The 25179-nt window shown below is 37.6% G+C and overlaps 1 protein-coding gene across 3 annotated transcripts in view; it reads left to right on the top strand.

The window, feature by feature from the left end:
- Positions 1–25179, top strand: part of LOC124614043 (uncharacterized protein ZK1073.1) — a 602405-nt gene that overhangs the window by 568320 nt on the left and 8906 nt on the right. For 2 of the 3 annotated variants that reach the window (XM_047142874.1, XM_047142876.1), the window contains exons 4-9: positions 5944–6061; positions 6299–6509; positions 7726–7800; positions 18074–18085; positions 18566–18681; positions 24180–24342. In XM_047142874.1, the coding sequence (XP_046998830.1) occupies positions 5944–6061; positions 6299–6509; positions 7726–7800; positions 18074–18085; positions 18566–18681; positions 24180–24342 (695 nt within the window). The remainder of the gene's footprint in view (positions 1–5943; positions 6062–6298; positions 6510–7725; positions 7801–18073; positions 18086–18565; positions 18682–24179; positions 24343–25179) is intronic. The other variant, XM_047142875.1, reaches the window with a different exon arrangement.

Here is a 25179-nt window from a genome sequence, read left to right as displayed (position 1 = left end):
AAAGATTGAATTTGGAGATACTCAAGGACGTAAGTAAGGCTTCACAGTTGGAAGAGAGGTTTATGGAAAAATGGGAGAGAGCTAGAAAGGAAGAATGTGTAAATGATAAATGTCTGCTTGTGTCTGTGTATGTGCGGATGGATATGTGTGTGTGTGCGAGTGTATACCTGTCCTTTTTTCCCCCTAAGGTAAGTCTTTCTGCTCCCGGGATTGGAATGACTCCTTACCCTCTCCCTTAAAACCCACATCCTTTCGTCTTTCCCTCTCCTTCCCTCTTTCCTGATGAAGCAACCATTGGTTGCGAAAGCTAGAATTTTGTGTGTATGTATGTGTTTGTGTTTCTATCGACCTGCCAGCACTTTCGTATGGTAAGTCACATCATCTTTGTTTTTAAATATATTTTTCCCGCGTGGAATGTTTCTCTATTATATTCATATATATATACATATTTAAAAACAAAGATGATGTGACTTACCCTATGAAAGTGCTGGCAGGTCGATAGAAACACAAACAAACACATACATACACACAAAATTCTAGCTTTCGCAACCAATGGTTGCTTCGTCAGGACAGAGGGAAGGAGAGGGAAAGACAAAAGGATGTGGGTTTTAAGGGAGAGGGTAAGGAGTCATTCCAATCCCGGGAGCGGAAAGACTTACCTTAGGGGGAAAAAAGGACAGGTATACACTCCCACACACACACATATCCATCCGCACATACACAGACACAAGCAGACATTTGTAAAGGCAAAGAGTTTGGGCAGATATGTCAGTCAGGCGGAAGTACAGAGGCAAAGATGTTGTTGAAAGACAGGTGAGGTATGAGTGGCGGCAACTTGAAATTAGCGGAGGTTGAGGCCTGGCGGATAATGAGAAGAGAGGATATACTGATGGGCAAATTCCCATCTCCAGAGTTCTGACAGGTTGGTGTTAGTGGGAAGTATCCAGATAACCTGGACGGTGTAACACTGTGCCAAGATGTGCTGGCCGTGCACCAAGGCATGTTTAGCCACAGGGTGATCCTCATTACCAATAAACACTGTCTGCCTGTGTCCATTCATGCGAATGGACAGTTTGTTGCTGGTCACTCCCACATAGAAAGCTTCACAGCGTAGGCAGGTCAGTTGGTAAATCACGTGGGTGCTTTCACACGTGGCTCTGCCTTTGATCGTGTACACCTTCCGGGTTACAGAATTGGAGTAGGTGGTGGTGGGAGCATGCATTGGACAGGTTTTACACTGGGGGCGGTTACAAGGGTAGGAGCCAGAGGGTAAGGAAGGTGGTTTGGGGATTTCATAGGGATGAACTAAGAGGTTACGAAGGTTAGGTGGACGGCGGAAAGACACTCTTGGTGGAGTGGGGAGGATTTCATGAAGGATGGATCTCATTTCAGGGCAGGATTTGAGGAAGTCGTATCCCTGCTGGAGAGCCACATTCAGAGTCTGATCCAGTCCCGGAAAGTATCCTGTCACAAGTGGGGCGCTTTTGTGGTTCTTCTGTGGGAGGTTCTGGGTTTGAGGGGACGAGGAAGTGGCTCTGGTTATTTGCTTCTGTACCAGGTCGGGAGGGTAGTTGCGGGATGTGAAAGCTGTTTTCAGATTGTTGGTGTAATGGTTTAGGGATTCTGGACTGGAGCAGATTGGTATGCCATGAAGACCTAGGCTGTAGGGAAGGGACCGTTTGATGTGGAATGGGTGGCAGCTGTCATAATGGAGTTACTGTTGCTTGTTGGTGGGTTTGATGTGGACGTGTGAAGCTGGCCACTGGACAGATGGAGGTCAACGTCAAGGAAAGTGGCATGGGATTTGGAGTAGGACCAGGTGAATCTGATGGAACCAAAGGAGTTGAGGTTGGAGAGGAAATTCTGGAGTTCTTCTTCACTGTGAGTCCAGATCATGAAGATGTCATCAATAAATCTGTACCAAACTTTGGGTTGGCAGGCCTGGGTAACCAAGAAGGCTTCCTCTAAGTGACCCATGAATAGGTTGGCGTATGAGGGGGCCATCCTGGTACCCATGGCTGATGGAAAGTCCCTATACCAGTTCCAAACTGAACAATCCATTGCCCTCACCCACCTAATCCTTCACCTACACATCAACTCAGCCAATGAACACACCCATCAACTCCTATCCTTAATAAAAGTCCTCAATCTTACCTCTCCCGCATCCACACCGGCTGTTCAAAGCATCCTCCTACAGGCCAACCGCAAATTAGAACAGCATGCCACCCTCCACCTCAAAAAATTATCCAATCTCCTGGTTTCCCACATCCGGAAAGGCAACTTACTCACCCTTCACAACCTTTCCAGCAAACCTCAACCTCCTCTCATTGCACACAAACCAAGTCTCTCCCATCTACTCAATGTCCCACTTCCAGCTCCACTCCCTCCAAAACCTCAAAATTCCAATCAACGCAATCTGGAACGACAACACCCCAGTTCAGTAGTTAACCTTTCCTCTAAACCTCTCTCCCAATCCAAAACCTCTGTCCTATCCAAAGGCCTCACCTTCAGCCCCACTCCCAGATTCAACCAAACAGCCCTCGTCAAAGATTTATTGTCCTACACTCGTACTCTCTGCTGGAAATATCACTTTGCCACGAAGAAAAATGATCCTAATCCTACCCCTAATGATCCAACTCCCCAAGACACTGTCCAAATTGAACCCTCCCTGGAACAGTTCCGTCCTCCGTCACAGTGGGACCCACATCCTCTTCCTCAAAATCACCCTCTCCAAACCTTCCAGGAATTTCTGACTTGCTTCTCAATCCTTAAGAAACCTTAATCCTACTCCCAACATCACCACTGCTGAAGCCCAAGCTATCCGTGATCTGAAGGCTGACCGATCCATCGTCATTCTTCCGGCAGACAAGGGTTCCATGACCGTGGTACTTGATCGTCGGGAGTATGTGGCTGAGGGACTGCGTCAGCTTTCAGACAACACCACATACAAAGTTTGCCGAGGTAATCCCATTCCTGATGTCCAGGCTGTGCTTCAAGGAATCCTCAGAACCTTAGGCCCCCTACAAAACCTTTCGCACGACTCCATCAACCTCCTGACTCCACCGACACCCCGCACCCCTACCTTCTACCTTCTTCCTAAAATTCACAAACCCAATCATCCCGGCCGTCCCATTGTAGCTGGCTACCAAGCCCCCACAGAACATATCTGCCTACGTAGATCAACACCTTCAACCCATTTCATGCAGTCTCCCATCCTTCATCAAAGACACCAACCACTTTCTTGAACGCCTGGAATCCCTACCCAGTCTGTTACCCCCGGAAACCATCCTTGTAACCATTGATGCCACTTCCTTATACACAAATATTCTGCACGTCCAGGGCCTCGCTGGGATGAAGCACTTCCTTTCACGCCGATCACCTGCCACCCTACCTAAAACCTCTTTCCTCATTACCTTAGCCAGCTTCATCCTGACCCACAACTTCTTCACTTTTGAAGGCCAGACATACCAACAATTAAAGGGAACAGCCATGGGTACCAGGATGGCCCCCTCGTACGCCAACCTATTCATGGGTCGCTTAGAGGAAGCCTTCTTGGTTACCCAGGCCTGCCAACCCAAAGTTTGGTACAGATTTATTGATGACATCTTCATGATCTGGACTCACAGTGAAGAAGAACTCCAGAATTTCCTCTCCAACCTCAACTCCTTTGGTTCCATCAGTTTCACCTGGTCCTACTCCAAATCCCATGCCACTTTCCTTGACGTTGACCTCCATCTGTCCAATGGCCAGCTTCACATGTCCGTCCACATCAAACCCACCAACAAGCAACAGTAACTCCATTATGACAGCTGCCACCCATTCCACATCAAACGGTCCCTTCCCTACAGCCTAGGTCTTCATGGCAAACCAATCTGCTCCAGTCCAGAATCCCTAAACCATTACACCAACAACCTGAAAACAGCTTTCACATCCCGCAACTACCCTCCCGACCTGGTACAGAAGCAAATAACCAGAGCCACTTCCTCGTCCCCTCAAACCCAGAACCTCCCACAGAAGAACCACAAAAGCGCCCCACTTGTGACAGGATACTTTCCGGGACTGGATCAGACTCTGAATGTGGCTCTCCAGCAGGGATACGACTTCCTCAAATCCTGCCCTGAAATGAGATCCATCCTTCATGAAATCCTCCCCACTCCACCAAGAGTGTCTTTCTGCCGTCCACCTAACCTTCGTAACCTCTTAGTTCATCCCTATGAAATCCCCAAACCACCTTCCTTACCCTCTGGCTCCTACCCTTGTAACTGCCCCCAGTGTAAAACCTGTCCCATGCACCCTCCCACCACCACCTACTCCTGTTCAAATGGTTCAAATGGCTCTGAGCACTATGGGACTCAACTGCTGAGGTCATTAGTCCCCTAGAACTTAGAACTAGTTAAACCTAACTAACCTAAGGACATCACAAACATCCATGCCCGAGGCAGGATTCGAACCTGCGACCGTAGCGGTCTTGCGGTTCCAGACTGCAGCGCCTTTAACCGCACGGCCACTTCGGCCGGCACCTACTCCTGTCCTGTAACCCGGAAGGTGTACACGATCAAAGGCAGAGCCACGTGTGAAAGCACCCACGTGATTTACCAACTGACCTGCCTACGTTTTGAAGCTTTCTATGTGGGAATGACCAGCAACAAACTGTCCATTTGCATGAATGGACACAGGCAGACAGTGTTTGTTGGTAATGAGGATCACCCTGTGGCTAAACATGCCTTGGTGCACGGCCAGCACATCTTGGCACAGTGTTACACCGTCCGGGTTATCTGGATACTTCCCACTAACACCAACCTGTCAGAACTCCGGAGATGGGAACTTGCCCTTCAGTATATCGTCTCTTCTCGTTATCTGCCAGGCCTCAACCTCCGCTAATTTAAGTTGCCGCCACTCATACCTCACCTGTCTTTCAACAACATCTTTGCCTCTGTACTTCCACCTCGACTGACATCTCTGCCCAAACTCTTTGCCTTTACAAATGTCTGCTTGTGTCTGTGTATGTGCAGATGGATATGTGTGTGTGTGTGCGAGTGTATACCTGTCCTTTTTTCCCCCTAAGGTAAGTCTTTCCGCTCCCGGGATTGGAATGACTCCTTACCCTCTCCCTTAAAACCCACATCCTTTTGTCTTTCCCTCTCCTTCCCTCTGTCCTGACGAAGCAACCATTGGTTGCAAAAGCTAGAATTTTGTGTGTATGTATGTGTTTGTTTGTGTTTCTATATAAATCTACATGAAAAAGAAGCTTCCCGAAGCTAAACGCAGAGAAAATATACATTGCTACAACACTAGGATGAATAGATGTATTTTTACTCCATTCCATAGACTCTCAAAATCATTGAACAGTTATGAACTAATGGGGCACAAATTATTTAATAAACTTCCACTAGCTGTACAAGATTTACCAGAGCAACCATTCAAACAAGCAATGTATAACTGGTTAGTTGCCCACCCATTCTACGGCATAAAGGATTTTATCAATTGTAAAATTATACTGTAATAACAAACCAATTACTCTTTTGCAACAGGAATTATATAGTTATATGAGTATGACTTTGTAGGATTTCACTAATCGTAATATAACCATTAAATAACAAACCTATTGTTCTTTTGCAATATGAATTATACTGTATCATTTGTATGACCTTGTCAATTGTAATATTATACTGTAATAACAAATCTATTGCTCTTTTGCAACAGGAATTATATTCTGTTATAAGTATGACTTTGTAGGATTTCATCAATTGTAATATTACACTATAATAACAAACCTATTGTTCTATTGCAACATGAATTATATTGTATTATATATATTACTTTGTCTATTTCCTTAATGGCTAAAGGCCTAATGACAATAAAATTATTCTGTTGTATTCTATTCTCAATGATAACTTCTCAAAAAAATTTTCTAACTGATGTCTTCATGTTTTCTTCTGTTAGATACATCATTCCATGATTTTGTCAACCATCCCTGTATGAGTGAGATCAAGGAAAGATCAGTTTTCATACATATTGATGTGCCAGGACATGAAGACAATGCGCCCAACCTACCAGAAGGGTGAGGAACTAGGCCAATATTTCAAGTGTTAAGTGTGAAATATTATTTTCCTTCACATTCTATTGCATCAGAATTCTTGAAGTCTTCTGGTTTTAACAAAAACAGTTTCATGTCATTATTTTTTTATGGTGGTGATGTGAAGAGTAGTAACTCATTCATTTATAAATGTTATTTTTTACTATGAAATTTTCAGTTGAAAATTGCTGATCAAATTTTTAATGTATTTTTCTACTTCAGGTTTCAGTTCCCATCACTTCAGCAATTGGGAGAGGATCTTGTCACTGTACTTGACTTCTTACATGTCAAATATGTCATTGGTCTTGGAGAAGGTGCAGGTGCTAATGTGCTTGCAAGATTTGGGCTGGCCTACCCAGCAAGAGCATTGGGACTCATTCTGATTAACTGCACAGGGAGTGCTGCATCTGTGCTTGACAACTTCAAGAATAAGGTAGCATTGCCTGTAACAATAATATTGCTTTAATTAGAGTAAATTAGTTTTCCCACTTTATTGCTTCTACATACAGACTAAAATTAAACTGAAAATGACTGAAAAAGAAACTGCAGTGGCAACTGGTACCATCATTACTTCGGATGGCTGCTGAAACTAATTTGTTTATCAAGGCTATGGCTGTAGGCTGCTTTTCCACCCTTCTCTGATTTAATTTATGCTCCTTATTTACCAAATTTGAGAGATGTTAGAGTCTGGACTTTCTTGATTTCCGTTATAAATCAACAACCTACAACTGACTTAAAAAATCATATTATCCACATTTTATAATGTTTATGTTACCTCCCAAAATTGTTCAAAATAATAATTTGTTTAAGAGTGTAAGTAATGGATAAAGTAAGAATAATGTGCATTCTCTAAAATTTCTAGCCCCATTCTCACTGTATGTCACTATGTTTTCCAAGATACTACACCTATGTCAACTTAAGAAACTCTTCTTCTTTACTTACAAATCAGTGGGAAATACAGGATGGCACATTCAACACCAGCAGTGTCATGTCAGGTTCAATTAATGACAGAGAATGTGGATATTTGAGAGAGTGTAGTGTACATGAAAGTTCAGCTAAATATCATACTTTTACATGTGCTGTTTTGCCCCTTAATGCCTCTGCAATTTGATGAGTAGTAAACTATACTTGTTGTGTGTTGTTATTTCCTTTTACAAATTGTTTGTTATTGCTGTTATTTAATTATTTCTTTAGTTTTACATGAAATAAATGAAAGACAGCCACTCACCTGAAGTACCCTGATATGTGGCACATAGACACATGTAACAGAACACAGTATTAAGTGACTTTTGAGCCCTGGTACTTGTTCTGGCAGAAAGTACATAAATTCACACACACAGAGACCCAATTGCACACAACCACAGCTGCAGCATATGACAATGAGACAAGAAGTTTTAAGAAGCATCACCTTGTATTTCCTCAAGAAACCACACTTCATATTTACTTTGATCAAACCACACATGGGTTGAAAAAAAATTTCAGTTCAACAAGTTGGTGTTGAAGAACTAGCAATAACTATAATGAAGCAATGTTCTTATGTGTACAGAATTACATCTTCCCCAAAATTTGAACAGAAAACAATGCAGTGACATTCTGTGTTTAAAATGTTTTGTTTTCTGAGGATAATTATTTTTGTATTTTCTTTGCAGTTTGTCAATTGGAAGGGGGATGCTGGAGTGAGTCAGTCTGCTGAAGAATATCTGATATTCCACAAATTTGGACATGTAAGTCTGCCTTCGCTGTTTTGAGATTTAGACATCTCCAAAATTTTGGAGCAGTTGTATTGAACTATATTTTTTCTATATGAATGTTTTATAATTTAATTGTTGCAAGTTGATTACCTGACATTACCTTCTTACATATTTACCCTAATTTATTAAAAAGGAAAAGGAATCACATTTATGTATGTGATACATGTCTGTAATTTTAAAATGTAAGTATAGTCAGCTTCTGTTTTTTGTGCCTCTCTCCTGCATCAGTGCAGGGCTACCATGGTTAAGTAATGGATCTGGCATGGTTAATTTAAAGGGTGGCCAGATAGGCTTCCTGTTGCCATTCCATTATCTCCCCAGAATAGAATATTTGTACCCCATCTTTCTGTGTGTAGTATTATTCACCCAAAAGTAAGCAAGAGTTTTCTAAGTGTTTGCAAATCACGTAACCAAGGCAAGCCTTGGGTGCTAGTCAGGTATTCATCTAGTGGGATGTACGAAACCACCTAAAAGCCACATCCAGTCTGGCTGGCACACTGACCCTTAATGTTACTCTGCCATGTGGATTTGATCCAGGGCCAGTGCACCTCCAGTCCTGGAAGTTGTGGTTTAACATGTACGGCTGTCCAGGAGGGTTTAACACATAAGTATAGTACACAAATAATAAATTTAGTTTTTTAAAAAAACTTGTAATGAAGTGATTACAAATGGTATTTTTAACTTCCCATTAAGGAACAAGAGCAAATAAATTGTTGGGTGGACCCAACCTACAGCAAGCAATATAAAAACATTGTGAACTCAAATCTACTCCTCAGTACTAAACAGACTGCTGCTCTACCTTTTGCTCATGACAAGAAAACAGCTCTCATTGAAAACTGCAATCTCTTAAAGCTAAAATTGTATAAGCCCTTTCCATTCCTTTTAGCACAGTTGCTTCAATGATGTTACATAATATCTTTATTACACAACCTTCTGCCATTGAAAAAGTTTTGCAGTTTTGGCTTCCATTATGAAAGTATTGGAGATCCCCTGTAAGCAACAGATCATGTGTTGTAAATTGAGTCAGATCTCACAGGTTAGGTTTTTCTAGAAGGTGCTGCAGGATACTATTCATTTCTAAAAACTGCCATGAAGAGACTGCAAAGTTCTAGTCAACTAACCTAAAAATGATGAATTTGACTATAACATTGGCACCTTGTGTGTAATTTTAGATGTTACACCCTTTCCACCTTTGTTCTCACCTCTAGGGGTGTCTTAACTAAACAAATTTTTTTCTCATTAAGAAGTTATACGTTTACCAAGATTCAGTAAAATGGCTTCAAGAAGTCCAAAGTTTCAGTATGTACTGCTAAACCCACTGACGTCTTACCCCACTAGCTCTTTTTTCTGCATATGTGTACCAAGGTACAAATGTCAAATGCATGGTAGAATATAATTTTAAGATGGTCAGTCTGAAAGTAGCAGACCCTGATATTATTACAATCATAGCAACAGCAGGAGAATGTCTGTCACATTCATCTTCAAGACAGAAAAAGAAAAGAGGAGTAACTGTAAGAGAATTGTCCTTCAGTAAGTAAAATCATAGGAAAGGCAAAATTTACATGAAAGGAAAACTATGAAAACAATAGTGTGAGTTTATATTCTCAAAAAAAATTACAGATTTCTAGTCTGACATGATTGTCGCTATGCCTTTATGTATTCATTCATGTTAGAAGTATTACTCTTACGTTATCTTTTGAAACAAAACTTTTTATGTGAACAATTACCTCTTTGACAGTCTGCCTCACTGTTCAGTTGCACTAGTGTCCAAGAGATTAGGTGGAGTGATAGATATCATGTATCACTTCCACTCTATTTCAGATGTTAACCTAGCAAATTATTGACACCACAGCAATAAAACCAAGAAATTTCTCATTAACACTTTGCTTAATTGCTTGAGTGCTTTAAGACTCACATATAAATCATGACAATGCGTAGCTTCACAAAAAATACAAGTCTCTCAATTATTGTTAAGATCTTAATAAGCTATGTTGGACCTTAAAGTCCCTAATTGTCTGTTGCTCATCATAAATGTTTCACTTTAGAGAAAAAATTAACAATGGTGAGTGCCTAATAAGAGAAAAGAGGAGCATCAGTTGCAGTTGCTGTCAAATGATATTCCTTAGAAGCACAGGGGCAGTGTAATTTTCCAGTATCATATCATATCTTGTTACAGTGTGCTGGTGAAGTTTATTTCCCTTCATGTGTGTTTTTCTGTTCTTATGTTCTTACTCTCACCTCATGTTTTCTGCTTCTTGCTGCTGTGGCATATTTTTTAATGTACGCAAATTTTCTTAAAAATGAGTGCCCATAAAGGAATTAATACCTTAATGGATACTTACCCTAATGGGGCATGCCCCACCTCTCTCATTCAATCATTTTACTCTTCCTATGAGTAGTTGAAACAGTATTCAAAAATGTAGAATTAAATGGCACCTAAGATATATGACACAGTAATTAAGAAAACTGTAGAAAATTGGTCAAATGTGCATAAAAGGAAGAAACATTAATTAAAACAAGAAGAAACATGGCTTGTCTTTTACTGCAATTAATTCTATTAAATTATCATTGTTCTAAATTATATACTGAAAAATGAGGTTACAGAAATTTACAATGAATCAGAAGAGAGCCCTCCAGTATATTCATGTTATTCCTTTATTGAGAAAACAGGAAGAAGTGAGAAAAAATTAAATGAATGGAAGGAAAGAGCAGAGTATTTAGGTTTCACCAAGAGAAAATATAGGGTTTGGACAAAAATATGGAAACACCACAAGAACATAAACACCGATATTACCCAAGTGCACAGGTTGTGCTGTAGCGTTTGACAATGAACAGCAGCTGTGCAATGTCCTTAATACATTTTAAGTATCAGTCATGGTCTGAACAGTGTTCTGTGCAATTATGAGTGCATTGTGTTGCAGCTAATGGAATTCGAACATGGGCAAATTGTTGCTTGTATGGTGCGGCTCCCGTAATGCAGGGAGCCAACCTGTTTGGTGCTTTAAAGGTACCATATCAAAAATTTATACTGCATACAGGGAAAGTAGGAGGACATCATCCATTAAGTCACAACATGGACAGAAGTGTGTGTTGAGTTGTCGTGATGAATGCTAATTGAAAAGCTGCAAAAGTCACTGTAGAACTAAATGTCATGCTCACAAATTTTATCAGCACCATAACAACATGAAGGAAACTCTATGGGCAGTGAACTGCAAGATGAGCTGGAATTCCAAAACCAATAATCAGTGACACAAATGCCCATATCAGCAAAATATGGTAATGAAGCCATAAAGTGTGACTATGGAGCAATGGAACAATGGAAGAAAGTTATTTGGTTGGATGAATCTTGTTTCACGCTGGTCAACTTTATGTCCCAAGAGTGAAACATGTAGGGAGTTGGGGGGAGAGGGGGATTCAGTGATGCGGGCAGATATATCATGGTGTGTCATGCCCCATGGTTACTTTGCAAGGTCACATTACTGCCAAGGATTATCCGACCACTTTGGTTGATCAGGTCCATCCCATAGTACAGTATCTCTTCCCCAATGGTTATGCTATGTTGCAAGAGGATGGGGACCCTGTTTACACAGCATGCATAATCCAGAACTTGTTTTGTGAGCAGATGGAGGTATTACTGCATCTCCATTGGGCACCACAGCCACCTGATCTTAATATTACTGAGCCTTTGTAGCCTACTTTGGAGAAAAGGATGTGTGACCCCCATCATTGTTACCTGAACTTGCCACTATTTTGCAGGGGAAATGGTATGAAATTCACCTGGAAACCATACAGGACCTGTATTTATCCATTCTGAGATGACTGGAATCTATTTTGAATGCCAGTGGGTTTCCTACACCATATTAGGCATAGTTGTGTGTTGGTTTTTGTAGTGTTTCCAAATTTTTGTATAGCCCCTGTATGTCAAAATGACCAAGCAAAGAAAGTAGAAAAACTCATCTCTTATGATTGAAAGTGAAACATTATAAACCTACATCAAAACTTGATCTTGTGTCAGTCAGTGATCTCTTCTTTGTGGCTCTCTTATTTTCTGTCTGTTGCCATTTCTTTCTATAAATTTCTTAAAATATCAGTTGGTACTCATTTCTTGTATCAATAAATTAATTTATGCTTGTGATTAGTGGTTCTTATAAACTTTTTTCTTGCATTTCACCCACTGTTTATTTATTATTTTCATTTTCTGATTTTTCTGTTATTATTTCCTCTCAACTCTTAGCTGCCGCCTTTAATGCCAATGTATTAACAGACTCGATTCTTGTTTTTTGGCTAAAATCCTTCTGTTCCACTTCATGCACATACTTTCCTTATTTCTAACTTTACTTTTCATTGTTTTATACAGTCTTCTAAAGGTTCATACAAAACTGACTGTACTCAAAATTAGCCGATATTCAATCCAGACTAAATGCTGGTGTCTTTCATACACATTTCAATACAATGTTTTTTGTAGCATTTCTTATTATGTTCATTTCAGATGACCTTTCTCCTGATATCATTTAGAAACATCATTTCAATTTTGAACTGTCTCATGCAAATTCTGGAGTTATTATGTGCAATGTCTTTCTGATATATAATTATGTGGTTTTTATAATGAAAATATCTTGTCATGTGAAAGGAAATTTTTTTTCCATGCATGTGTTTGTAAAGAAAATTCACAACAAAGTTGACATACCTGTGTTTTGTAATCCGCATGCAGATATGGCATAGCATGTGAATCCATTTCTGTATTGGAATGTTTCTTCCAACATACTTCACTGCACACAATATTTTGAACAAATTCCTGAGTGTAGGGAGCCCAAGTATTTAGCATGTATACTATTAGCAAAGACACTGTACAATCTGCTTGTAAACACCATTTTTTATTGTGTATGTGTAAAAGAGAGTTTTCTGTCATTGAAAACTGTTATGTGTCTTATGAAATTTATGAAACCCACAATTAATAGTGTCTACACATAATAAACATTGATGAAATGTTCCAAAATTCTTCTCGGAGAATGATCAAAGTTTTAGTGACAATAATTTATAAAATACACTTCATTCCTAAGCATTCTGTGTACGTATATTGTTCTGTTTGCATCATTTAAAATAATGCAGGTGTGTGGTATATGTGTTGTGATTCAATGTAATAGTTATGAATAACATTTTCTGGCATTACAGTTGGTGCTTACATAAATAACTGCAACAAATTTTATAATTCAAGATACAGTAATTACATACAGAGTTACACCCATGGCATTTAACTTGAGTGTTACATCTTATAATAGCCTACACAAAATGTTAATATAATAAAACTCTTGTAATGACAAGGAATATTTATTATATTTCTTTAATCCTTATGCATTTCAGCATTAAGACATTTTCAAAGGAAGGAAATCGTACTCATACAAAGTATCGCACTGAAGCTAATCACATAAAACATAAGTGCAAATTGCAGTTATGCACTTTCCTTTCAAAACAATAATTTGTTTCAATAGGATTTTGATGAATAAACAAACAGTCTTGGTTGCAGGGATATAACTCTTATTTGTTTACCAATGACACGTTTTGTATGATTCAGGCATCTTGAGATGAGCTGATATTAATGGTGTTAGTTTGGTGTGACGCCAAGCATACAGAATGCCCCAACAAATGATTTCAACTGTCAAATATTCAGAAACATTCCACTGGGTCCTTGTTGAAGCATGCAACATAATCTAGTGAATGCAAAACAGGATCAGGCCTAAATAGATCTGTCACCATGCAAACATATTTGAGGTTTAGTTGCTCATAGCTGGTCTATGCCCATGCATTCTTAAAATGTCATTTCATCCTTAATGTTGTACTTATCTAGCCTAGGAAAATTAATAGCATAAGTATCAAAAGATGTATTCCCGTATGTGGAGACTTAAATATAAATACACTGAATCCTGATGCTACCTGTAACATTTTCTCAAGTATTGCTCAAACTTACAATTTAGTGTCAGTGGTAAATAGTGAAACAAGAATAACAGAACAGTCAGTGGCAGCTATTGATCATGTGTTAACAGCTTTAGATATAGAAAACTGTAGTGTGGACGTAATTATCCAACCACTTCATTCAGATTGTAAATACAGCCTCAGATCAATTAAAAACAGCCAATCTAATCCAGCTTCCTCACACTTCTATAAACGGTATAGGTAAACATACAGGAAAGTGCTGCTTGTAGCATATACAAACCTCATAATTCCAAACTGATACACACTGCCGAAAACAAAAACAAAGCAGTGTGGAAAGTCATAAAGCAGGTAACAGGAACCAGAAAGAAGAATAAAACAAACATAAAAATCAAAGACAGAGGGGCCATAATAAAAGATCCAAGATTTGGCACACTATATAAATAACTACTTCAACAGTATAGGAACAAAATTACAAGAAAAAATTCAAACAGCCCCTTGTGTCAAAAAGCTAAACAAATGTATACTGCATTCAATAGTATTACTGCCCACAACAAAGGAGGAAGTCTGTGAAGCAATTCACAGGCTGAAAAACAAAATTTCAACAGGTTTGTATGAAGTTACCAACTTGTGTGATAAGGGACTGTAGAGCCTATCATCACCATTAATTGACATTACAAATCAATCTTTCAAATAGGGTTGCTTTCCTTACTACAAAATATTCTAAATTACTGCCTCTCTTCAAAAAAGATGACACTGAAAATACAGAAAATTATAGGCCACTCTCACTACTATCTTGCTTTGGAAAAATAATGGGAACTGTGTTAAAGGATATACCTATGGACTATTTAAATAAATACATCCTTGTTTCCAATTACCAGTTTGGTTTCCAATCAGGGAAAACCACTGAATTAACAGCAGCATATCTATCAGCTCATGTCCTAGATGCACTGGGTGAAGGGAATTGTACAACAGGTATATTCCTCAATGTAACTAAAGCTTTCAACACAACTGACCACAAATACTGTTAAATAAGCTAGATGAACTGGGAGTAAGGGGGGTGGTGAAAAAATGGTTTCAGTCATATCTAGAAAATAAGAGTGCAGTCGACTGAAATTACGTATGCATCAAGTGGCTCCAAATGTATTGAAAAACATAGTTATGATCCTAAATATATGAATATAATGGTATTGTAGTGTAGTGTGCCATGTCCAGTACTGTTTCTAATTTATGTAAATGATTTCCCACAAAGTATCAAGCATGGACAAAATATTTTGTTTGCAGATGACTCTAATGTACTGATCACAGACAAATGAGTAGAAGTACCAAGAGAGAAAGATGAAAAAATGCTTAGCAGCATATGTGAATGTGCAGTAAACAGTAAAATCGCTCTTAATATAAAGAAAACAAGCACTATGAACTACTACATAAACAAAAAGCCAGATTACAACAACCTGAAAGTAAATAATGAAGCTACACAATGTGTGGAAAGCACAAAATTTATGGCAATGCATGTTGACTGTTAATTAAGGTGGAAAGAACACATAAAAATACTTAGCAATAGAATCTCTACAGCATGCTGTTGTTGTTGTTGCGGTCTTCAGTCCCGAGACTGGTTTGATGCAGCTCTCCATGCTACTCTATCCTGTGCAAGCTTCTTCATCTCCCAGTACCTACTGCAGCCTACATCCTTCTGAATCTGCTTAGTGTATTCATCTCTTGGTCTCCCTCTATGATTTTTATCCTCCACACTGCCCTCCAATACTAAATTGGTGATCCCTTGATGCCTCAGAACATGTCCTACCAACCGATCCCTTCTTCTAGTCAAGTTGTGCCACAAGCTCCTCTTCTCCCCAATTCTATTCAATACCTCCTCATTAGTTACGTGATCTACCCATCTAATCTTCAGCATTCTTCTGTAGACCACATTTCAAAAGCTTCTATTCTCTTCTTGTTTAAACTATATATCGTCCACATTTCACTTCCATACATGACTACACTCCATACAAATAATTTCAGAAATGACTTCCTGACATTTAAATCTATACTCGATGTTAACAATGTTGTCTACTCCGGGGGCCTTGTTTCGATTCAGGTCTTTCAGTGCTCTGTCAACCTCTTTCCGCAGTATCATATCTCCCATTTCATTCTCATCCACATCCTCTTCCATTTCTGTAATATTGTCCTCAAGTACCTCGCCTTTGTATAGACCCTCTATATAATCCTTCCACCTTTCTGCTTTCCCTTCTTTGCTTAGAACTGGGTTTCCATCTGAGCTCTTGATATTCATACAAGTGGTTCTCTTTTCTCCAAAGGTCTCTTTAATTTTCCTGTAGGCAGTATCTATCTTACCCCTAGTGAGATAAGCCTCTACATCCTTACATTTGTCCTCTGGCCATCCCTGCTTAGCCATTTTGCACTTCCTGTCGATCTCATTTTTGAGACTTTTGTATTCCTTTCTACCTTCTTCATTTACTGCAGTTTTATATTTTCTCCTTTCATCAATTAACTTCAATATTTCTTCTGTTACCCAAGGGTTTCTACTAGCCCTCGTCTTTTTACCTATTTGATCCTCTGCTGCCTTCACTATTTCATCCCTCAAAGCTACCCATTCTTCTTCTACTGTATTTCTTTCCCCCATTCCTGTCAATTGTTCCCTTATGCTCTCCCTGAAACTCTGTACAATCTATGGTTCTTTCAGTTTATCCACGTCCCATCTCCTTAAATTCCCACCTTTTTGCAGTTTCTTCAGTTTTAATCTACAGTTCATAACAAATAGATTGTGGTCAGAGTCCACATCTGCCCCTGGAAATGTCTTACAATTTAAAACCTGGTTCCTAAATCTCTGTCTTACCATTATATAATCTATCTGATACAGCATGCTATGTGCTCGAAATTCTCACGTCAGTATGTGTTATTTCATGTATGAGATCAGTGTATTTTGTTTGAATTCGTCTTGTTATTAGCTATGGCATAATTTTTTGGAGAGTTAGTAAGAAAAATATTCAAGCTGTATTCCGACTGCAAAAAACAACAATACATGTAATGACCAAAGGTGGAACTATGGCCCACTGCCTCAAACTATTTAAAATGCTGGAATTGTTAACTGTACCTTTGAATATATTTTTTAGAGTGTTAGGTATCTTTAGAAATATTGACCACTATGTTACGAATTGCTTAGTATGTGATTATAAAACCTGAAACTACTGCAATATGTATCTGGACAGAAAAAATTAAGTTAAAACTGAGCATAGTTTTTTTACAATGCCACCATATTATGCAACAAATTACCACAGCTTATAAAAGACATAGATACTACCTGTTCTTTCAAGACAAAGCTTAAAGATTATTTACAAAATAAAAGTTTTTACGCAGTAATAGAGTACCTAAATTAAAACAAGTTACCTATTATAAGAAGTGCTGTTTATAAAGTGTATACAGAAGTAATAATTTGCTAAGACTATAACAAAAACCAAATGTGATTAGATTTTTAAAAATCGTTGCCAGTTATTTTATAAGAAATTAATTTTAAGTCACTAAAATTTTAGTGTTTTGGATGATGAAATTCATACAACATAAACTGTTTCACAGATGAATAAAGCAATCAATAACTCAATCAGTAATGGGGTTCCCTGTAGAAGTATCATGATTCACAATAATGTCAATTTTTTAAAGAAAATTTTATCTTTGCAAGAACTACAGCATTTCTCAAGAGACGCTCTTGTCATTGTACATGATTTCCTTTCATTTGATATTTGTCTTTTCAGTCATAAGGTTTATAACTTATTAGTGCATTTTTCATATTTTTATTTGCTTCAAAACCATATTACAGCTTTAATTCTTAAAAACAAACACATATTGCTACAGGCTTTCAATAATTTTTATTTTTGAGCCAAATGTTAGAAAACTGCCATGCTCATGGATTTTGGTAAATAAAAATAACATAAAGGAAAAGATGAGTGAGAATAGCAGTGTACCACAGGTAGAGAAAGTTAAAAACAAACTTAATCAGTGGTGAAAGGAGATTTACTTTCTAAACAGCAAATCTTGCAACAGCTTATGGCAATAGACAAAATTCAATGGTAAATGCAAAATGGTTTTTGAATATATATCACTAAATTATTAATATCTATTACCTTATAGTTTGTCTGTATTTATTTAGTTCATAGACAAATTAATTTATTAGTTGTTGTGTTTATTCCACTAGTTACAAAAACGCACATATATGAAATCATGAGAATGATTTGAACATTGTATGTTACATGTTTCAATTAATTTTCTTTTTTCCTTTCATGTTATTCTACAACTAACTCTACAGCTAATGTCTGAGGTAATGACAAACAAATGTTATGCACAAATTAGTTCTTGGCACCTGTAGACGCTGAAATAGAAGGCCATGATGTCATTATGTTATGTATAGTTTTACTGTTTAGATGCCTTTGTTTGAGACAAGTTGTTACATGTACAGTAGAATTTGAGAAACAACTGCAACAGTGCACTGCCTTTATGATAGAACATATAGGTATCTTTGTATTGGTAATGCTTGCAATAGTGCATATATCTGTAGATGTTATCTATTGCATTGACTTTTTAGATAGGGTAGAGTTATCACTTTGCACATTTGACCCAATTTTTTGAGGTCCTTATGCTTATGATCTTTATAGCATTACATTACAATACCCCTAAAATATTTTATTTATTCAGTGCTTTTTGTTGAGATCATTCAGTTCCTGAAAGATTAAAAGATAACCATATGTCAGTTCTTAGTTTAAGCTTATGTTTCTGCATCATGCTGCTTTCTTATTTTCAGCAATTGGTAAATGAAACAAACCCAGACAAGGAAAAAGTCATGCAAGAATTTCAAGCTCGTCTGCGAGGGACCATCAATAACAAAAATCTGAAGCTCTACGTAAATGCATTTTTGGGGTTAGTATGCATTATATATTCAAATATATTGCTAGCTATTTAATAGATCAGACACTACCCCTTACATTATCATGTTATTGTTGGTATCTTAAAGCAGCTGTATGCTTTAATTTTAGTCCCTAAAAATAATGTGGTCTTGTAATTAGTATGAAAATCATGAAAAAGGGGAGGGGGGGGGGGGGGGGGGGGAATCATTTCAGATATCAATTTCTTCAGTTTAGTCATGAACATCTAATATCTACTACAGTATTTTGTACTGTAAATACAGTACAAATTTTTGAAAAGTTTTGAAGGTCAAAGGAATTCAAAAACCTCTTTGTAGGCCATGCTTATGTTCTTTATGTAAGTTAGATTACATTTTTAGGATTACAGTATCTAATATATGGTATACTGTACTTAATAGTTTGTAGCATATTAATTAAAAATTTAAAAAAACTCAGTAATTTTTGTTTCTGGTGTTATTGAGTAACAATGTCACACCATTGTTTCGTTAGAAGGATGTCAGCCAGTGTTGACTCATAGGAATGTTTAACAAATTTTAGGGCATCCTATAATAACAACACATGTACTGTAATTTCTGTGTTATACTATACCTAGTGGGTTTTTGAGAGATGTATTCTTCATATTGGCTTACCTCTAATGCTCGAAAACCATCTGTGGCTCTCACTCTTGTCATCCATGCCATCTACTTCAGGCTCTTCAGTCATGTCAGCATTTGACTGCAACAATTTTCTACAGTTTCTTGGTCCATGATTTTTGTTGTATCATCTGTGACAATGCATTCATCCACCTCACAAATATCCAAATCTTCACATCTGCAAATTCTTTTTACCGTATCTGTCAAGTTTACAGAATTTTCTGCCTGATCTTTTTCAAGCCCATCATACATTTTCTACAACCCTTTCAAAGAGTTTCTGCTTTCATTATCCCAGGCTTGTGCACATCAATAAACTACATGTTTCATATTCACTATATTTAGTGCATCATTCATACTTTTGTTTTGCAAGTCATTACCTTGCAGGATGGTTCTTAAGAATATCCCATGATAGTGCTGTTTAAATGTCATTATTATACCCTGATCGAGTGACTGAAATAGATTGGTAATGTTTGGGGGAAGGAAATGCACAATATCACCACTTTTAACATGGAAGGAAGTGTAGGCATATTGTCAGTTAATAAGATGCCTTTTTAGGCAGATCTTCTTCAGTTAAAATGTAGACCATTCAGCAAAGAGTTCACAAGACATCCAGGAACGTTTCTGTGGTGTATAAAAAACTGGTAGCACTTTCTGAGCAACATTCTTCAAGGCTCAAAGGTTTATCAACTTCCTGATACACAATGGAGGAATTCTGAATGTGCCAGAAGCATTTATCATTCTTTTTTCATTTTGTGTCCTATTGTAGATGTTCTTTTGATGAGGGTATGGGCAACATCTTGAAAATAAGTCCTGTTTCATCGGCACTGTAAATCTAGCCATTAGTATAGCTCTGAATGTAATCTTCAAACTCTAAAACATAAATTGTGTCTGGGTCTTCAGATAATTTTTCTCCATGCACATTCAATTTCCCAATGCTGTATCTGTTTTCACACCTGTGTAACCACCCACAGCATGAAGGAAAATCTATTTCCTTATCTCATAACAACTTGTATAAGATTTTAGCTTTTTCTCGCAAAATCAGGCCATCAAAGGCATGCCTTTTTCTCATTGTTGGGTAAATCAAAGATAAAGAGCTTCATCTACATTTTCAGAGTCAGATATTTCAAGTGTATTTCTATGAGGATTGTTCACAGCTTGTTCTAGAAGTTCAGCTTTCAACTTCATTCATTCTGAAATGGCAGAAACACAACTCCATAATTAGCCACCAGTTTTCAGTAAACTTTAATTTCCATCATCATTGATAGCAGCTAATTTATCAGCAAAAATAATCACAAAATGCTTCTGCTTAAGTTCGATAGCAGAAAAATTGACTCACAATGGGAAGAAACAAACGCTGAAAGGCACTGTTGTTGGCAATGTAGCTTTATTTAGACTGGTGAACTGGTGAGTTGGTGGGTGAAGCAACTCAAGGTCAGGCAGTCACCTTTCCCTGCTACATGCAGTTCAGCAGGTCAGGCAGTCACCTTTCCCTGCTACATACAGTTCAGCAGGTCAGGCAGTCACCTTTCCCTGCTACATGCAGTTCAGCACACTCCCGTCTCTTCCATCCCTCCCCTCCCCATACTCTCCAGAGGTGTTTCAGATAATCGGGGTTGTGGTTGTCCAAAGTGCAGTTAACCAGGGTTTTACTGTAAACTCAAAACCTTAAACTGATTTTCTATTATAATTTCTCGCACTAATTTTATTTCATACTGTTTTTCTTTCATGGAGCAAATGAGTATGCAGACTCTACAAACTGACACTGAGTACATAATTATGATATCTGTTACTTAAAATGAGAGCTATTAAAATTACAACTTAGTTTAATACCTAGAACAGAAGCTTTAGGATCATCATTAAACAAGGATGAATTGGTAACAAAATTAATGGAGACAATATGCTCCCAGTAATAAATTATTTTGGACTTGTTTAGTGTAAAAATTTCAATCTAAAATATTTACATATTACATTATTTAAATTAAACAGGTGTAAGTCTATTTTAGGCATAAATTACAAGCAGTACAATTTGGAAACTTGGTGAACTGTGAGACAAAACCTTAATGTATATCCTGATATTTATTTACACCACTTCAAGTGAAATATTTTTAGGATGTTTTAGAAATTTTTATAAAAATTTTCTTCAGTATCTGTAATGTAATATTAAAATAGCTAATTTTACAGAAAACTTGACCTTAGAAATCTGGTGATTGTAAAATAGCTTGCCAAGTAAATGTGGCTGCGAGTAAAGAAAAGCCAGCCATGTTCCACTACTATGCTTAGAAATATAAACTATATTTAATTCTGTTGAACTGCTTCAACTACATATTAGGTGCTATTTTACATTACTACTGCTTGATAGCCTTGATTAGTTTATGCCCTGTACTTCTGTGACTATGAACTCAGAACTGTGCATCACGTGATTCACATAAAATGTGGACACAGTTACCAGTATAACAAGTGGTTGCAATTATTCACATGTTTATTAATTGTAAAAAATTATCACACTGACACACAGAAACTCCATTAAGACATGTACTTTTTATTTCATTATTGCGAATAGATACCTAAAACGTAAGAGGTCTGCTGTATGAATTATCCTACATGCAACTGTACCTAAAAGTGGCATAATAAGAGTACGCATGCATTTTTTGTTGAAATACCACTCCTTTCCTACATAAATACAATCATCATGTCCCCTCTATTTCCACACTATTTTGTATCTTTTCTATGCCTTGTTTGTGTTTTTAGAGCAGAAAGCCTTGATTTTGAGTATCTTGTAGGTTACATCCATTTTTATCTTATATCTTATGATAATTAATTACATCAGTCTCTCTCTCTTGACACACACACAGGAAAGTCAGAGAGAGAGAGAGAGAGAGAGAGAGAGAGAGAGAGAGAGAGAGAGAGAGTGGGGGAGGGGGATGGGGAGAGGATATTATGAACATATAATTTTAACTCATAAGAAGCATAAACATCCTAACTATATGGTAGTCAGATCTTCAAATATGAAGAGTTCTTAGTATCAGGAGCCAAAGAAATTTTTGTGCTGAGTTATTCCATGTTGTAACTAGAAAATACTCTTCCATGTGTAAAATATTTCTTTTCTTTTCAGACAATACTCACTGGATAATTATAGGTGTTTTATGTGGTACTCCGTTTGAATTCTGGTGATTTTTGCTTGTACTGGTATTGTAGAATGGTAGGCAAATGCACTTACTTAAAATAATATGCGGGTCATCCACAAAGTAAGTTCCATTTCTATTTCTATCCAGGGTAGTGCTATGATCACAGTTCTGAGCATACATGGCAGTTACTCTGACTCAAGGAGAAGACATGTATGCCATTTTAGATTGCTGCTGCTGACGTGTGCTTTGTAGTGCTTCTTTATAACAACAGCCGTAATTGAAAATGCTTCCGTGTGTGAAATCAGATCTGTGATTCATTTTCTAAATGCAAAGAAAGTTAAACCAAAGGAAATTCATCAGCAAATCTGCGAGGTTTACGGGCAAAATGCTGTGACTGGTTCAATGGTTAGAAGATGGGTCAGACTGTTCAATGACGAACGTGATCAAGTGCATGATGAAGAATGAAGTGGATGCCTGTCTGTGGTTACTAATGAACTGGTTCACACAATTGAAGAGAAGATTAAGCACAACCGCAAGTTTACACTTAGTTCCCTTCCTAAGGAAGTTCCGCAAATCTCACAATCACTAATTCATGAAATTGTTACTGAAAAATTGAAATTTCGAAAACTTTGCTCACGTTGGGTACCCAAAATTCTTACTGAGCAACACAAAAAACAATGGATGTCCAGTGCACTTCAGTTTTTGACATGCTACAATGAAGAAATTGATGGTTCTCAGATAGTCACGGCGGATGAAACTTGTGTATCGCACGACACCCCTGAAACAAAACGGCAATCAGTGGAATGGAGGCACACTTCATCTCCAATTAAGGTTAAGCCTAAGCAAATCTTGACACCTCAAAAAGTCATGTGCACCATTTTTTGGGACAGAAAAGAGGCATTTTGCTGATTGATTTCTTGCCATGAGGTCAAACAATCAATGCTCACGGTTACCGCGAGACCATTAAGAAATTGTGCTGCACAATACAGAACAAGCATCAAGGATTACTGTCAAAAGGTGTTTTTTTTCCACAGTAATGCCTGACCTCACACGGTGAATGTGACCAAACAACTCTTATAGCAATTTCACTGGGACCCATTCTGATCATGCTCGGTACAGCCCGGACCTCGCTCCTAGCGACTTTCATCTCTTCTTACACCTAAAGTCTGTCCTTGGTGGTCAACACTTCAACAATGATGATGATCTGAAAGAACATTACCACATGGTTGAATACACAGGCGGCAAACTTTTATGAAGAAGGCATACAAAAACTTGTACCACTCTATGACAAGTGCCTACAAAATTTCAGAAGCTATGTAGAAAAGTAGTTTAACAGTTGTAGATTTTTGTACAATAAATATTTTTTCTGTATCTGAACACATTTGTTTAATATAACCAAATGGAACTCACTTTGTGGGCATACCTTGTATGACAGAATAACTTATGAGAAAGCAAACTGAGAAAAAATGGTTTCCAAGTTTTAGTGTCTTATTCCCAAGTTTTTATATCTCATCATTCTTGTGAAGATATTGTTATTGGCTTCAGAAACCCAACTTACTAAAAGTTCTTGTTGACAGTTTTCCTGTTTTTCATTTTCTTTCTGAGTGTATTGTGTATTTTTCCCTCCTTTACTCTACCTAATGTACCTTCTAGCAAATTTACCACCCTTGTCGTACTTCAAATAGATTTCACATTGTTTGAAAAATTGCATCTCATCAAATTGATACCTATTTCAGGCGCAAAGACCTACCTTTGAAAAACTGCCAAACAGATGTTTTGCTTATCACAGGCATGTTAAGCTCTTATGCTTCAGTTGTTGAGAAACTACACAGAGACCTTGACAAAGCAAAAGCCACACTTCTTAAAGTGGAAAGAGCTGGAGATGTTCTACTGGAAGCTGTAAGTCATATCTTTAATTACATAATCACATTCATTAATAAAAAATATGAAAAGTAACTGTGAGTAATTTTCTTACAATATATCCATAACAAATTTGATATTTTCTTGTGATCACTGCGTTTTATGTTTTCTACTTGCTATTTATTTAAGGTAATGAGTGGTCTATTACTTTGAAGAAGAAGAAAATAGAGTTTAAAAAAAGGAAAATGAGAGACAAATAAATGAGGCTTACCAACTATATTTGCATAATTTGAAAAAAAAATACATATTTGCAGCAATATAGATAAAATGTATAATGTATTCAAACTATCAAATGGGGAAAGTTACAAACATTATTGATGGCAAACCATCACAGGAGTGTGCTACTGAAACCTCCTGACAGGGTTCAGGATGTTATTCAGATGAGGTATTGAGGTAAGGTCACAATTGGAATCAGTTAAATCATAGAAATACCTGGGCGTAACAATCTGTAGGAATATGAAATAGAATTATCGTAGAGAGGTGGATCAGCTGGAAAACTCTGTTCATCAGTGGGATGTTGGGAAAATACAGTCAGCCTACATGTGAGATTGCTTACAAAACATTTGTGCAACCCATCCTAAACTACTACCCAAGTGTGTGGAACTCATACCAAACAGGACTAATGAAGGATATTGAACACAAACATAAGTATGGATCCCAGATCAGTAAGAAATATTGAAGTATTGGTCGAACAGGTGATTTGTCAGTGGACTTCATTTTCTGTGGATTCTTCCAATGAATCTCAAGTATGGCATTTGCCTTATCTTCAAATAATTCTGTGTGGCTGTTCCACTTCAGATCACTCTGTACACTTAC

This window comes from Schistocerca americana, chromosome 4 (assembly GCF_021461395.2).
Source record: "Schistocerca americana isolate TAMUIC-IGC-003095 chromosome 4, iqSchAmer2.1, whole genome shotgun sequence".
Taxonomy (NCBI): Eukaryota; Metazoa; Arthropoda; class Insecta; order Orthoptera; family Acrididae; genus Schistocerca; species Schistocerca americana.
The sequence above is the reverse complement of the archived record's forward strand: the minus strand, read 5'-3'. Positions and strand labels throughout refer to the sequence as shown.